The sequence below is a fragment of the Giraffa tippelskirchi genome, chromosome 5 (genome assembly GCF_054371585.1).
Source record: "Giraffa tippelskirchi isolate mGirTip1 chromosome 5, T2T-mGirTip1v1.2.pri, whole genome shotgun sequence".
Lineage (NCBI taxonomy): Eukaryota > Metazoa > Chordata > Mammalia > Artiodactyla > Giraffidae > Giraffa > Giraffa tippelskirchi.
The window spans coordinates 85,669,938-85,685,830 of record NC_137279.1 but is presented as its reverse complement, the minus strand read 5'-3'; the positions used below and the strand labels follow the sequence as shown (position 1 = coordinate 85,685,830).

Genomic DNA, 15,893 nt, shown 5'->3' with positions numbered 1-15,893 from the left:
CGCAGAAGTAGAAGATATTAAGAAGAGGTGGCAAGAATACACAGAAGAACTGTACAAAAAAGATCTTCATAACCCAGATAATCACAATGGTGTGATCATTCACCTAGAGCCAGATATCCTGGAATGTGAAGTCAAGTGGGCCTTAGGAAGCATCACTAGGAACAAAGCTAGTGGAGGTGATGGAATTCCAGTTGAGCTATTTCAAATCCTATGATGCTGTGAGAATGCTACACTCAATATGCCAACTAATTTCGAAAACTCAGCAGTGGCCACAGGACTGTAAAAGGTCAGTTTTCATTCCAATCTCAAGAAAGGCAATGCCAAAGAATGCTCAAACTACTGCACAATTGCACTCATCTCACATGCTAGTAAAGTAATGCTTAACATTCTCCAAGCCAGGCTTCAGCAATACATGAACCGTGAACTTCCAGATGTTCAAGCTGGTTTTAGAAAAGGCAGTGGAACCAGAGATCAAATTACCAACTTCCACTGGATCATCAAGAAAGCAAGAGGGTTCCAGAAAAACATCTGTTTCTGCTTTATTGACTATGCCAAAGGCTTTGACTATGTGGATCACAATAAACTGTGGAAAATTCTGAGAGAGATAGGAATACCAGACCACCTGACCTGTCTCTTGAGAAATCTGTATGCAGGTCAGGAAGCAACAGTTAGAGCTGGACATAGAACAACAGACTGGCTCCAAATAGGAAAAGGAGTACGTCAAGGCTGTATATTGTCATCCTGCTTATTTAACTTATATGCAGAGTACATCATGAGAAACGCTGGGCTGGAGGAAGCACAAGCTGGAATCAAGATTGCTGGGAGAAATATCAATAACCTCAGATATGCAGATGACACCACCCTTACAGCAGAAAGTAAAGAAGAACTAAAGAGCCTCTTGATGAAAGTGAAAGAGGAGAGTAAAAAGTTGGCTTAAAACTCAACATTCAGAAAACTAAGATCATGGCATCCTGTACCATCACTTCAAATGGCAAATAGATGGGGAAACAGTGAAAACAGTGATGGCTGACTTTATTTTTCTGGGCTCCAAGATCACTGCAGATGGTGATTGCAGCCATGAAATTAAAAGACGCTTACTCCTTGGAAGGAAAGTTATGACCAACCTAGATAGCATATTAAAAAGCAGAGACATTACTTTGCCAACAAAGTTCCATCTAGTCAAGGCTATGGTTTTTCCAGTGGTCATGTGTGGATGCGAGAGTTGGGCTATAAAGAAAGCTGAGCACTAAAGAATTGATGCTTTTGAACTGTGGTGTTGGAGAAGACTCTTGAGAGTCCCTTGGACTGCAAGGAGATCCAACCAGCCCATCCTAAAGGAGATCAGTCCTGGGTATTCATTGGAAGAACTGATGTTGAAGCTGAAACTCCAATACTTTCGCCACCTGATGCAAGGAGCTGACTCATTGGAAAAGACCCTGATGCTGGGAAAGGTTGAGGGCAGGAGGAGAAGGGACCGACAGAGGATGAGATGGTTGGATGGCATCACCAACTAATGGACAAGGGTTTCGGTGGACCCCGGAGTTGGTGATCAACAGGGAGGCCTGGAGTGCTGTGGTTCATGGGGTCACAAAGAGTCGGACACAACTGAGTGACTGAACTGAACTGAACCCCACACTGAGGATTATGGGAACCTTCAGAGTCCTTCCCCATCAGCTAGCTTCAGAACCTTGGGACCCTGGATGAGAGGCTGAGAAGCCACCTCTGAGAGTTCCTGGATGCCTCAGGTCCCAGGCGAAAAGTGAATTCCCTCTCCACTGGATGGATTCAGGTAACGATGTGAAAGCCCACTTTATAAACCATTTTTAGACTTCTTTGTGCTTCCCAGGTGGTGCTAGTGGCAAACAGCCTGACTGTCAATGCAGAAGACATAAGACTCAGGTTCAACCTCTGGGTTGGGAAGATCCCCTGGAAGAGGGCATGGCAACCCACTCCAGTATTCTAGCCTAGAGAATCCCATGGACGGAAAAGCCTGGCAGGCTACAGTCCTTGGGGTCACAAAGAGTTGGACACAATTAAAACAACTTAGCAGCAGCAGATAGACTTCCTCATGGGGAAGTAAATGGAGAAGACCTTATCTCTCCTCAATATATCTCTGAATAAATGAATGTATGTAAAAAAAAAAAAAAGTCATGTTCCCTTAAAATGGAAGCATGGATTTTCTTTTTACCGTTTCTTTCTCATCTTTATTGTTAAACATTGTAATTTATAGGTTTGAAACGTATTTTGTAGCTGAAAATGAGGGCATAAGCCTCTGGGCATTGTGATTGTGAGAGAGAAGGGTAGTACAGGGGAGCAGTATTCTAATCTTTGTTCCTCACTCACACTCTGGTATAGAGATAGTCATATTAGTTACTGTGAGCCTCAGTTTTTTTGCCTGTAAAATGGGAGAAATTATCTCATTGACTTCCTACCTGAGAGGGTTTTACAAAGATTTAATGCAATGGTATGTAGTTGGGGTCTTTGAATGCCCCCTAATTTAGATTGTGACAACCCCCAAAGTATCTCTAGACATTTTCAGATGTCTTTTTGGAGCACACCTATCACTAGGTGAGACCTCTGATATGAATGAATGAATGAGTTTAAGCTGATTGGGTGAGAGCCATCCTGGGGCTCAGAGTGGCTTGGAAAGATGAAGGATTTACGCAGTTCTATAGAATTTAATGGGTTACACAACAAGGTCCTCTGCAGCTGCTTTCCCTGTGGTTGTGTTGAGTTTTATCAATAAAAGTATTGTATCCTTCATACTGAAGAAGGAAAATATATTAGGCCAGTGAAATGATAAGAATAAAATCAATGTATGTAGAAGATTTGGTGGTGCTAGTGGTAAAGCATCCACCTGCAATACAGGAGACACAGGAGATGTGGGTTTGATCCCTGGGTAGGAAAATCCCTTGGAGAAGGAAATGGCAACCCACTCCAGTATTCTTGCCTGGGAAATCCCATGGATAGAGGAGCCTATGTGGCTGAAGTCCATGGGATCGCAAAGAGTTGGATATGACTGAAGTAACTGAGCAGAAGATTTGTAAATGCACAGTTTTGTTGCAATTCATGAAATCTAAATTGAAATAGAAGGTAAAAAATTTTGGAGGTAGAGCTACCAGCAGATCTAAGTCCATCAAATATATGAAGATATACAAGCAGGGTAACAAGGAGGAACATGAAAAATGCTTATTTCTCAAATTCATGAGACTGAGGTTTACTTGGAAGAGGGATAGTTAATCAAGTGGAGGAGAGGGCTGGGCTCTGGCTAAGTCTTTGCTGCCTTGGTAATGGCCTTGTCCTGTAAGTTACAGTCAGCTCAGAGAAAAGAGCCTTTCAGAAGTGGGATAAATCATTTTGAGAACTCCACCCCTGTGGAGGGTGCTTGTAATGGAGACAGACAAGGAGAAAGAACACAATAAAGGGCTTGGAAGTTTGCACAGGAGGTTCTCCACGTCTGGTGTTCCTAACCCTGTCAGCCCAGTCATGGCCAGTGTAAATAAATCAGGTATTCATCAGTCAATTCTGTTGCTCCTGTCCTCCCTTCCCTCATTGTTTTGCTACTTGGAAGAAAATGTTAGAGGGAGCACATTTCTTATAAATTGTTAATTATTTTTTTATTAGGATCCAAAAAGTTTGATAAGAGCAGGTTGAAAGTGGGAATGAGAAAACCACAATGAAACTATTTGGAAACAAAAGAAGTAAGGAAAGGGCTTCAAAAAGAACACAGAACTGTGTGGGAGAGAAAGATTTATTTATAGACTGTATTATGTACATATTTTCAATTGAGCTCCTATCCTTACCTTTACATGTGAAACTAAAACAAACAGAAGAGCCACACCATTTTGCCAGCAGGTGGCAACATAAGAACCTCCTATAAAAAAAGGGTGGCAAATGTAAGCAGGACCCTTAATATTTTACCTTTCAGGAAAAATCTAGGCATCAATGTAGATTCATATTTTTGGTAACATTAGCAATATGTGTATATTGCTTTAAATGGTTTCAGAAGATTCATCTCTCCATTTTTCGTCCTAGTATTGCTCATTTAGTGAAACATTATACTCCCATAAAAGGGAAAAAAGACTAAGGTTTAAGATAAAATCTGTATCTATATCTATATATTTGTATTGTTTGCTACAGTTGCTGAAGTGATTATGACATGTTACTCTGTGGATATAGTGGATGATTAAAGATGAAGTAACTTAGATGGTCACCCTGTTCTCACATCCCTTTCCTGCTCTGGACTGTGAGGATTCCTTGTGCCCAAAGATCTCCCCAATGCTGAGCAATCTCTCAGACTCAGGGGGGATCCGGTGCCGGAGGTAGTGAGCTTTTCTGGCCTTTTCAAACAGTTCTGAGTAGGTTGATGTTTGGGGCTTATGTTTGAAGTCTCCTCCACCTTCCATGGGATCCAGGGGGCTTTGTTTCTCAGTGGTGTGGTCTGGCCTTCTGTTGGCATTGTTTGATCTGGTCTCATCACCGTGCGCCGGTTCACTATCACCAGCTGGGCTGGAGCTGGGGCCTCGGTCTGCAGTGTGGGTGGAGACGTCTTGATTTTGACAGAGAATAGAGATGCTCTCGTTGGAGCCTTTTCCTTTTGGTGGGTTTATACAATCTTTCTCTTGGGCTTGCAGATTCTCTTGTATAAAGTGGGAAGTTCTGTTATTTTGAGATAGCGATGGCCTTTTGCTTTTCATGGGGTCCTTGGGACCAATGTGATGGAAATGAGGCAACTGAGACTTGGTTTTGGATATCTCTTGGGTCGTATTTGTTGTCAGTGCCCTGGGAAAGGAGATAAGAGAAAAAAGTTCTCTCAAAACTGATGAAGTGCTAATATTTACCATTTTCAAATTGTTAGACCCTGGCTCCTTTTCGTGTGATATTAACTGAGGTAATAACGTGGGTGAACAGAGGATGAAGGGTGAGAATGGATGGTAACAATGTGGGAAAATGATTTTTCTTTTTCTTGTAAACTTTGTGTTTTTATATTGGAGATTGGAGTGTAGCCATTTAACAATGCTGTGATGGCTTCAGGTGCACAGCAAAGCCACTCAGCCATACGTATTTATGTGTCCATTCTCCCCCAAACTCCACTCCCTTCCAACCTGCCACATAACATTGAGCAGAGTTCCCTGTGCTATACCGGAGGTCTGTGTTGGTTATCTGTTTTAAATGCAGCATTTTTCTTAAGAAGGAAAAGGCAGCACTTTCTCAGAGGGAGGATGATTTAAAGAGGTCAGTTGAAAGAAAGACTCAATGGCAGATGCATTAGTTTAGTAAGCATCTTCTTACCTAGCTTTGTTAGTCTGCAGAACTCTGTGCTTCTGCCTTCCCTGTGATGAGAGCATGAGAATATCTTCTGGTCTCTTCTGACTTCCATTCCCAAAGTAAGAGCAGAGCTTTTTCTTGATGATATCTGCTTTGAGTTAATTAATAGTTGCTATGAGTTGAAATGTGGGTTTCCCAGGTGGCACTAGTGGTAAAGAACTTAAGAGACACAGATTTGATCCCTGAGTCGGGAGGATCCCCTGGAGAAGGGCATGGCAACCCACTCCAGTATTCCTGCCTGGAGAATCCCATGGACAGAGGAGCCTGGCGGGCTACAGTCCATAGGACCTCAAAGAGTCGGGCATGACTGAAGCAACTTAGCACACACATACACAAGTTGAACTGTATCCTCCCCAAATGTCATATGTAGAAGTCCTAATTCCCAGCACCTCAGAATGTAACCTTATTTGGAGACAGGGCCTTTACAGAGATAATTAAGTTAAGATGAGGCCATTAGGGTGAGCTGTTGACCAGTATGACTGGTGTCATTATAATAAGGAGAAATTAGGATATAGAGACACAGATTGAGGGAAGGGGAAGGGAAGAGACACAGGGAGAAGATGGCCACATATAAACCAAAGAGAGAGGCCTGGAACAGACCCTTCTTTTCCAGCCTTCAGAAGGCACCGCTCTGCCAATACCTTAATTTAGGACTGTAGACCTCCAGAACTCTGAGAATACATGTCTGTTCTTTAAGCCACGTAGTTAATGACAACTTGTTAGGGTAGCTCTAAAAAACTAACACAGTAAGAGAAGAAGGAAAAGAATGCCTGAACCTGGTTCTCTGGGCAGAGAAACCGTATATGAATACCATTTGATCACATTACACAATAGGCGGATCTGGCATGAGGAATAGAAACAGAAAAACCTAAGGCAGCTCTCCAGTGTTTACCTAGACTATGTTATAGAGGATTTAGAAACACTGAGGTCAGAGGTTTAAACTGGCTGGGACCATGGAGGTTTTGTCTGACTGTTTTACTTGGCAAGCATGATGTTCTCAAAACAAAATGACTGGGTGTGAGCCATACACAAAGCTGGGGTCCTGTTGCTACATCCACCTCGACTGTGTGACCTCCTACCCACCTGAGCCAAGAGTTGCAACTGCTGGCCATGAGTAAGTGGGTTTTTCTCTCTTCGAGTTAATGTTTCAGAATCTTGTAGTCATAGCTGCTGTAGAGGACCTGGTTTGTTTTCAAGGCATCTCACAAGCTGGTCACTTGGAGTTGAAAGTCTTGCACTCATTTGCTCTAAGGAAAGTGGGTTCCCTAAACCAACACTGGGGTTGGTAGGCACCAGGCAAAGGAAATATGACCAGATAAAGGGCCTCTAATTTTTATTAAACTCCTAATATTCTTTCATCTAATAACTTCTTGGTGAGGCAGTCAAGGCAAGAGATAGTCCTTTTGGGGTCCCTCTTCTTCTGTTGTCTTGAGTGTGTTTGTCTGTGTGTGTGTGTGTGTGTCCCCATCTAGTTAGCCAATTTAACAGGGATGTTTGGGCACCTACTTTGTGCCAGGGAGTATATTCTTGACTCTGGTTTTCTTTACTCTGGACATATAGTTAATCATAAAGCTCTGGCAATTCTGCATTCTAAATATCTCAAAATGCCGGCCCCCTTAAGATGCAATCTCACTTTCCAAATTTACTCATTTTTTTCCTACCTGACTAATGCCCTAGTTTAGGCCTTTAAACCCTGGTCTAAACTCTGGAATCCTTCTATCTAGTCTACCTTAAAGTTTGCTGCCAGAGTGATCCTTATCTCATTTGGACATGTAATCTCCCCATTTCCAAACCCCATAGGGTGAAATCTAAACTCTTTTGCAAGATCTGTGAAGCTATTCATGATTGGAGACCCTGCCTGCTCTGCTTTGCCTCTATTACACCTGCCCCTTCTTGTCACCCCTTGCACCCCTCCAGTACTGAGCAAATTGTAGCAAGTCATTCTCTTGTATGCATGTTTGTACATACTGTTCTTACAGTGTGTAGAAACATTCCATGTGTTCTCATGACAAATTGCCCACCACCCCTCCTCCACTCATCTTCATTCTCTTACTCCTCTAAGATTCTGTTCATACCCTGCCTCTTTTGGGACATCTCGCCTGAGCCCCTTTGATAGACATGGGAACCTTCCCACACTTCTGTTCTACTTTGTAAGCAATGAATTTAGGAATTAGTATTTTCTGTTATAATTTTTTGTGAGCATAGTTACCTTCTAGTCCAAATGTGAGCATCTTGAGGGCACAGACCGTGCTTTTCATATTTGCATTCTTGCCTCTATTGGAGTTGCTGTAATTGTGTTTTGTAAAGTTTGGCCCATGAATCACCTGTCCCAGAGTAATCTGCCTTAGTGTCAACTCAGTTAAAAATGTGGACTTTGAGCCTGATTCCTAACCTACTGATGCAAATCTCTCTAGATGAGGACTGGGAATATGTATTTGAAGCAAGCCACCAACTAGCATATAGTTGAAACTCAGTAACGAGGTCGTTAAATGAATCATGGGAATGTATTGCTTAATACAGTGCCTGACAAATACTGAGACTTAATTCATATTGTTTTCTTCCTTCTTCTCTAGTCTTACTGTCAAGGAGTCTGAGGCACAGAGAGGATGTGACTTTCTAAAGTACATAGAGACAGAGACCCCTGAATCAAAGCTTTCTGCCGTCTGTCCAGACTCTTTTCATACCCCTTGTCTGTCAGGCAAACTCTCTAGTCACCAAAGACAGCCACCTCTCTCAAACATGATCTTTTGAACACCACTTTGAGAATAGGTATCTGGTCTTCAATATCCTTTTTGAGAAATGAAGTGGGATTCAACCAAATGGTTTCTAAGATTCTTTTCCATTCTGTGAGCTCTCATTCTTAGTTTGGTTTAACCATTTATTACAGACAGGGAAGTTGAAACCAGAGAAGTTCGGTTGCTTGCTCAGTTACTCTTCTTTAAAACCCAAAGCTGGAGGTTAGAAATATATCCTAGGCTAGCTCTCTGGATATTACTCTTGGCCCTTGTGTCCATATATTAGCTGTGGAGACCTAAATGATTTTACATTGAATTGTGATACCTGACTTTCCTCTAGAACATGCTACATCATTTTCAGGGCTCCTGTCCCTGCGTTAAGTAAGAAGGGATTATAGTTTGAAGAGCTGAGATAGATAGATCCATTCTATGCTGTATACCAAAATATGATTATTTTATTATGGGAAAAATAAAAATAGTTTCTATAAATTGTATAACTATGGCAACTTTCAATAAAACTGTAGAAGAGTTTTAATCCTGTAACAATCTTTTACTGATTGACTAATAACAGCAAACAGTTACATGGCACTTATTTTGTATTTAGGTACTGTTTCAAATGCTCACTGAATCCTCAAATGACTCCATGAGGTAAGAAACATCAATTACATTTTATGTTGGAGGAAACCGAGGCAGAGGCAGGTCCAGTAGGGTGCTCAAGGCCTCACTGCTGGTAAGTGATAGAGTCAGGATTTCAACTCTGACAGTCTGGGTCCAAAGTCTGTATTCTCAGCCACCACAGTTTAATGGACAAAGATGCAATCACTGAGCAGGCAGTTTTATTTCCTTATTTTTTTTTACTGAATGATGTATACAGCTTTGGAAGGTCTGAGATTCTGGATACCATTGTGTAGCCCTTCCTTCTGTGAAGATCAATAGCTTACTAACTAGAAATTGGTGTTTGAAATTAGTAGCGTTAGTCTTGTTATAATTACTAAACTGTATAGTCTATGTTCATTGGATAGTCTTCTAAGTAATGTGTACATTTGGAAAGGATTATTCATTGGCAACAGAAGGTTTTATGGGAGGGAATTATTATAAAGAATGTGAACTCACAGCTTCTGGGTAAAGACACCTCTTTGCGGAAATGACAGAAATACTTGCTCTTTGGCTTAAGAAGACAGTGAAATCATGTACCAGTACACAGCAATTGCTTTTGCAAAATTTTCTTATCTAAGCAAAATATGCAAGCTCTAGTGTCAATACACTTTGGAGTACAATAAGGATAAGTTGAGAAATTCACTTTCTGCAGAAAAAAAGAAGACCCGACTCTCAGACTGGTATGTTGAAAATAGCCAAGTGCTCTTTGCTCAGCCCTAGCAGAGGTCAGCCATTGTTACACACTGCTCTCTGGTCACTAATCCCAGGGAATTTTTTTTTTTTCACTTCCTTTTCATAAGATGACTTGCACATTAATAGGTACTCAGTGAATGTTTGCTGACCAGGCATAGAAAAGAAGTGAAACCAAATCAACCCAGATATAATAAGAAAGTAGAACACTAAAGCTTTAAGCCAGAGAGAACTCATTTGAAAGACTGGGAGCCTGAAAAATGTTAGCTTAAGAAGGTTTACATGTGCACTGCTCCAGGGAGCTGTATCATTGAGGGAGAGAAAGGTGGGCAGCCTAAAATCCAAGTTGAGATCAAAAGTTCTCTTACTGAGTGTCCAGTGTCTGAAAGGGCCCTCATCATCAAGTGAGGATATTACTATCGCCTCAGCTAAGTGATGGCTAGCTGTCCTGCTCTGCCTCTCTCCATCCCGGAAGCCTTACCTTGCTGCAGCCTCTGCAGTTCTCTCTGGAGCTGTGTCTGCTCCCTGGTCAGTGACTTCACGTGGTACAGGCAGATATTCTCTAGTCTCTGCAGTCTTTGGCTGAGTCTGGCTTCAGCCTGCTTCGCACTTTTCCTTTCCAGATCGAAGTGCTTATGCAGTGGTCCCCTGACCATATGCCTCTCCATTCTCTTCATGATCTAGAGGCAATAGAACAAGATTCTCTTAGGCACTGTGTCAGACCTGATAAAGCAAAATGGGGACCCTGACCTTGGCTTTTAATCAGAAGATCAGTGTTTGAATCCTGAGTATTTCTGAATACATAGCTGCCTAGTCAGATTAAGTTACACTATTAGAAAACTTTTCCCTGTCAACTAAAAAATTATTCACAGTCTTAAAGTTGAGAGTTATGTTTTATTCAGTGGGAATTTTTAGAACTTCAATCCTGGGAGGCAGCATTTCAAGTAACCCTGAGAAAACTGCTTCAAAGAGGAGGTGATATATAACTATATATATATCCTAATATATAGTTAGGATATATAGGAGTCTGCAACAAAGGGCAGGTGGTGGGAACAAAAGGTGACTGTTAATAAAAGAAAACCAGATATCTCAAGTTAAAGAATTTAGTGCTTTTCTTTGTATGGGAAGATTCAAGAGTCTGGACTCACTGAAATCATTCCTTTACTATGCCCCTCAGCTATCGGGGGCTAGTATCCTGTGTTTTCCTGTTCTGAGTTTCCCCAGGGCTCACTGTGTGGAGTGACTGCAATCTGATAGCTGCTAGACAGCAGATATTTTTTCCTTCCTGAGTTCCCTCAGGGCTAACCAGTTCACTAGTGGCGGTGGCTGCAATTTCTGATAACTGTGGCAATCTTTGTTTACTGATATGGCAGATAATATTTCATTTATCAGCCCTACAGTAACATGATTTTCCAGAGTGACATGGAAGTATCTAGGGCAAAGTCATTTCTCTGAGCCTCAGTCTCCTTGCCAATAAAAGAGTGATAGATTATAGGCTCTGTATACAACCCCCAATCAGGTTGCTATAAAGATTAAGTGAAAAGTACATGAATAAATTGTAGGGCAAAAATTATAAAAACACTTTACAGATATAAGCCATTATTCACCCTATGAGATAAGTTCCTTCTACTGTTCTTTAAAGACTCCCCAAAAGCCTGCTCAGGGCCCTGGAGAGGATCTGGGGACTTAGGACAGAGCCATTCTGGAGCCTTTTCAATTCATTGATTTATGTATGTGAGGGTCCATGCAGCCTGTAACCCTACCACGTGCCAGGTGCTATGCTGAGGGCTAAGGGTAGTGGTGAATGAGACACACAGTTCCTGCTTTCAAAGAACTTTCAGATTTACAACTCCGGAGTCTAATGTTGTTGTATAGCCGCTAAGTCATGTTTGACTCTGTGACATCATGGACTGTAACCTGCCAGGCTCCTCTGTCCATGGGATTCTCCAGGCAAGAATACTAGAGTGAGTTGCCGTTTCCTTATTTCAGGGGGTCTTCCTGACCGAGGGATCAAACCTGCATCTCTCGTGTCTCCTGCTTTGGCAGGCAGATTCTTTACCACTGAGTCATTTGGAGTCAAATGGTACATGCCAAATCTGAACAATCAATATTTCAAAAAGTGGGGAGAGTGGGATCTGTTGGTTACAAAACAGTATGGGCATCCAGAACAAGTAGTCTGGTTAGCTGAAAGGAGCTCATCTTCCTCCTCTGACTGTGTTGTGCTAACAGGCAGGGATACATCTTTCCTCCTCTTTGCTTTCTTCTCAATATGCATCTCAGAGCTAAATGCACAATATGTGCCCAGGATACAAATGGGTTACTCTTAATAAAGCTTTGGTGATAATAACACAGGAAAAAGCTTAGCATTACAAGGGAGGATAATGTCAAGACACAAGAGAGAAATTTTTAAAATGTAGACTAAACTTTTATTAAAGAACACAATGAGTAGCACTTACCTACAAGTCCAGGGTTCTCACTGTACGAATGCCACCTGCTTCTTTTGCTATGTCTGGCTGAACTTTGAAAATGAGCTTGTTTTTCTTCAATAAATTTAGGAGCTTGTTGTTGGGGAGGTGGGGAGGTGAGAGGGGAGGGCTGTGGGGAGAATGTTGAACACACTTGAAAGCACTCTTCCATGCCACCTCCCTCATCAGGAATGCTAAGTCCCTGAATGTGGGCACCAATCCCAGAGCTTGAAATAACTCCATGAGTGAAGGGAGCCTGCCAGCCTCCAGCCCGCCCCTCGATGGGCCCATAGTGCTCCTTCTCGGCTGTATCTATGGGAGCCAAGAATGAAACCAAGGAGTGTCTTACTGTGTTCTCAGAATCTCTCTCTCTGGCCCTACCCGCTTTCACTCTTTTCCTTCTTCTTTGGCCCCACCTCCCTCACAGTGTCTGGTCCTACTTCTTGGAAACCAGATTAGGTTCTAAAAGAAGGCACTCTGTTTTTTTTTTTTTTTCTGTCAGATTGTACACATTTTGTGCAGGAGGGTAATTAGTTTCTTTTGTATTATCACATTCTATACTGACTTTCTCCAGGCTTCTAACTATGTATGTACTTCAGTGCTTATTTAAGGTTTTCAGAGTTGTCACAACAGACAAGCAAAGTGAAACTTGAAAATCAACTTTTGTGATCATATATTGGACTCTTTGATAGAAGGCCAGCTGAACTATTGATTGTGGAACAAGATATTAAGTGAGATTCTTACTGTTGCCTTAGACTTTGTCTGAAAATGAGAGGCATTAATGTGCCACAGTCTAAAGAGAACTGCCAACACCGGGACCTATTAATTCCCCCAGAGCTTACTGAGAGGCAGCTAAACAGACCCTATTACCCACAGTCATCACCTAGCAAACAAGCCATTATAAGGAGATTACTGGCAAAATGGAGAGGGAAATCTATTATTCTCTCTGTAAGAGGTAATGCCTGTCCCATTTCTTCCCATGAGGTAATTCTCTCACCTTCAGAATTTTAAATGAATGGAATGGGGTTCCAGGAGATGGGGTTCCAGAAAATGTCTTGCCTACACTTTATGGCAAACAGACGGGGAAACAGTGGAAATAGTGACAGATTTTATTTTGGGGGGCTCCAAAATCACTGCAGATGGTAACTGCATCCATGAAGTTAAAAGATGCTTGCTCCTTGAAAGAAAAGTTATGACCAACCTAGACAGCTTATTAAAAAGCAGAGACATTACTTTGCCAACAAAGGTCCATCTAGTCAAGGCTATGGTTTTTCTGGTAGTCATGTATCGATGTGAGAGTTGGACTATAAAGAAAGCTGAGCACTAAAGAATTGATGCTTTTGAACTGTGGTGTTGGAGAAGACTCTTGAGAGTCCCTTGGACTGCAAGGAGATCCAACCAGTCCATCCTAAAGGAGATCAGTCCTGAATATTCATTGGAAGGACTGATGCTAAAGCTGAAACTACAATACTTTGGCCACCTGATGTGAAGAACTGACTCATTTGAAAAGACCCTGATGCTGGGAAAGATTGAAGGTGGGAGGAGAAAGGGACAGCAGAGGATGAGGTGGTTGGATGGCATCATCGATTCAATGGACATGAGTTTGAGTAAACTCCAGGAGTTGGTGATGGACAGGGTGGCCTGACGTGCTGCAGTCCACGGGGTTGCGAAAAGTTGGACACGACTGAGTGACTGAACTGAACTGAACACAAGAAGAGACTGACACCTCATCCCCTAGCTGGAGACTTGGTGAATTGCAGAACCACAGATCATCCCCCACGCCAACCATCTGTTGTCATCAGAGCTGATACTGAGGGATTCTTAGAAAACCTTGGTTACTTCATGTCATTTTGAGAGAAAGAGCTGAGAAGGGAAGGCATGCAGAAATCATTCAAGAACGAACATTAGTGTGTGAGCCTGGAAAAGGAATGGTGGCCAAACCCATCCTAGTTCCTGTTGGCCCTTCGAGTGTGTCAAAGAGGACTTTAGCAGTTTCCTTGCTTCATGTGAAGGAGCACAGAGATTATGTAAGGGAGCAGAAACCATGGCATTGCCCTTGGAAGACTCTAGGTCACATAAGGTAGTCCTTTACTCAGAGCAGGCATAGAACCACAGGCAGGGCAAGGGGGAGTAGTGACAGAAGGAATCTCATTAAAGTGATTTTTTGCTCATAAAAATATCAGTAAATAAGGATGTCACAGTCATCAGTGATTGCAGCTCTCCAGTGTGGGCTGGTGAGCCCTTGGGGCTCTTGGAAAGGAGAAAAATAGCTGCAGTCTCACAACCATCAGACTGCAGCCAATCCCTACAGTGAGCCCCAAGGGAGCTCAGGACGTGAAAGAACACAGGATAGTGGCCCAGGAGAGCTGAGAAGGAATGAGTTCAGTGAGCCTAGACTCTTGCATCTTCCCATACATAGGAAAGTGCTAAATTCCTTAACTTGGGATATCTGATCTTCTTTAATTAATGATAATCTTTTGATGTTCAGACCACCTGCCCTTTATTACAAAACATCTGTGTAGCCTGATTCTTCCCCTTGCCTCTTCAGAGCAGATCTCTCAGGCTCACTTGAAATGCTGTCTCCTGGGTTTGAAGTCCTAAAAATTCTCGTTGAATAAAACATAACTGTCAACTTTTAGGTTGTGAATATTTTTCAAGTTGACAAAAACAACATATCTTGAGTAGAGCACAGGAGGACCACATGGATTATGACTGATCGAGGAAAGACCAGTAATACCTCAGCACTACAAAAGTATTAGTTGTACAAGAACTATATTGTTTTCCTTCTCCAAGTCCCTTGGAGTCCATGAGCAAAGGCTTAAACTTTATTTGAGACTGGAACTTCAAAGTGGACTGGAATTTTTTTTTTTACAACCAACGTGGCCATAAAAGTGTAGAATCTGTCTCTGATATCATTAAGGCACAAGAACAAATAAAAAAGATAATGATTTGAAATATAAAGCTCTAATTCCTATATCATGTCCCTGCTGTCATCACTAGGGAAAAGAAGTTTAAATTGATCATTAAAATGAATTTTGCAGAATGAATGTTATTTATTCACATTCATATACTTTTCTGTCTCTGTATTATATGGAAGTAGCATTCTTTTGTAGTCAAATACATCTGAGATCAAATAATCATTCTGTCATTTGTTAAGTTATATGACTTTTTTTCATTAATTCTGCCATATCCCCTAGTCTCCTTATCTATGAAAAGGGTTAATAATATCTTCATCATAGGGATTCTGGTAGAATTTAATGAAACAATGAATGCAAAGTGTTCAGTACATAGTAGATGTTCAATAAACATTAGTCCCAGTTTCTAGTAAAGATGGAGTAACAGGGAATAGATTTACTCTTTCATATGAAACAATTTGAAAAATCAGACAAAATTTATGAAATAATGTGGTTTATTTTTAACACAGGACATGAAGCAGTGGGATGAGAAAGTAGAAACAAACCAAGGGACCTTTATTATTGCCCCAGCTTACTGCCTAGAAAGAATTTCCAGGTCACATCATTGAGAGGGGACAGCCAAGCAGTGGATTTCCTAAGAAGACAGAGGTAGAAATCCAGAAAGGCCAAGGAAGCTAGGAATTGCAGGGCAGAGTACCAGATCAAAGAAGCACAACGAATTCAAAGCAGAAGAAACATGACTAAAACTACCCCAAGGCATATAAAATCAAATTGCTAAAAAAGTAATAAAGAAATATTTTAAAAACAACCAGAGAGAAAAAAGACACATTACATAGGAACACAGGTAAGAATTATAGCAGACTTTCTGTCAGAAACAATTCAAGCCAAAAGATAGTGGGACAAGATTTTTAAAGCCCTGAGTCGGGGGAGGAGGCAGGAGAGGGGGGGAAACCTTAGAATTCTATACTCTACAAAAATATCTTTAATATCAATGGCAGATTGAAGAATTTTTCAGTCATACAAAAGCATTGATAATTCTTCATCAACAGATGTACAGTCCAAGAAATGTTAAAGCAGTCCTTGAAGCAGAAAGAGAATTACAT

At 41.5% G+C, this 15,893-nt stretch overlaps 1 protein-coding gene across 2 annotated transcripts; it reads right to left on the bottom strand.

Moving 5' to 3' along the window:
* Positions 1-3,733: 3,733 nt before the first annotated feature.
* Positions 3,734-11,921, bottom strand: CCDC190 (coiled-coil domain containing 190). Of its 2 annotated transcripts, XM_081489045.1 has the most exons (4): positions 11,867-11,921; positions 9,892-10,090; positions 5,293-5,416; positions 3,734-4,782 (listed from the first exon to the last, which is right to left on the bottom strand). In XM_081489045.1, the coding sequence occupies exons 2-4, from the start codon at positions 10,085-10,087 to the stop codon at positions 4,203-4,205; spliced, it is 900 nt and encodes a 299-aa protein (XP_081345171.1). In that variant the 5' UTR covers positions 10,088-10,090; positions 11,867-11,921; the 3' UTR covers positions 3,734-4,202. The 2 variants fall into 2 exon arrangements, with proteins under 2 accessions (XP_081345171.1, XP_081345172.1); XM_081489046.1 differs by lacking the exon at positions 11,867-11,921 and having other exon boundaries at positions 5,293-5,419; positions 9,892-10,078.
* Between the last annotated feature and the right edge of the window lie 3,972 nt (positions 11,922-15,893).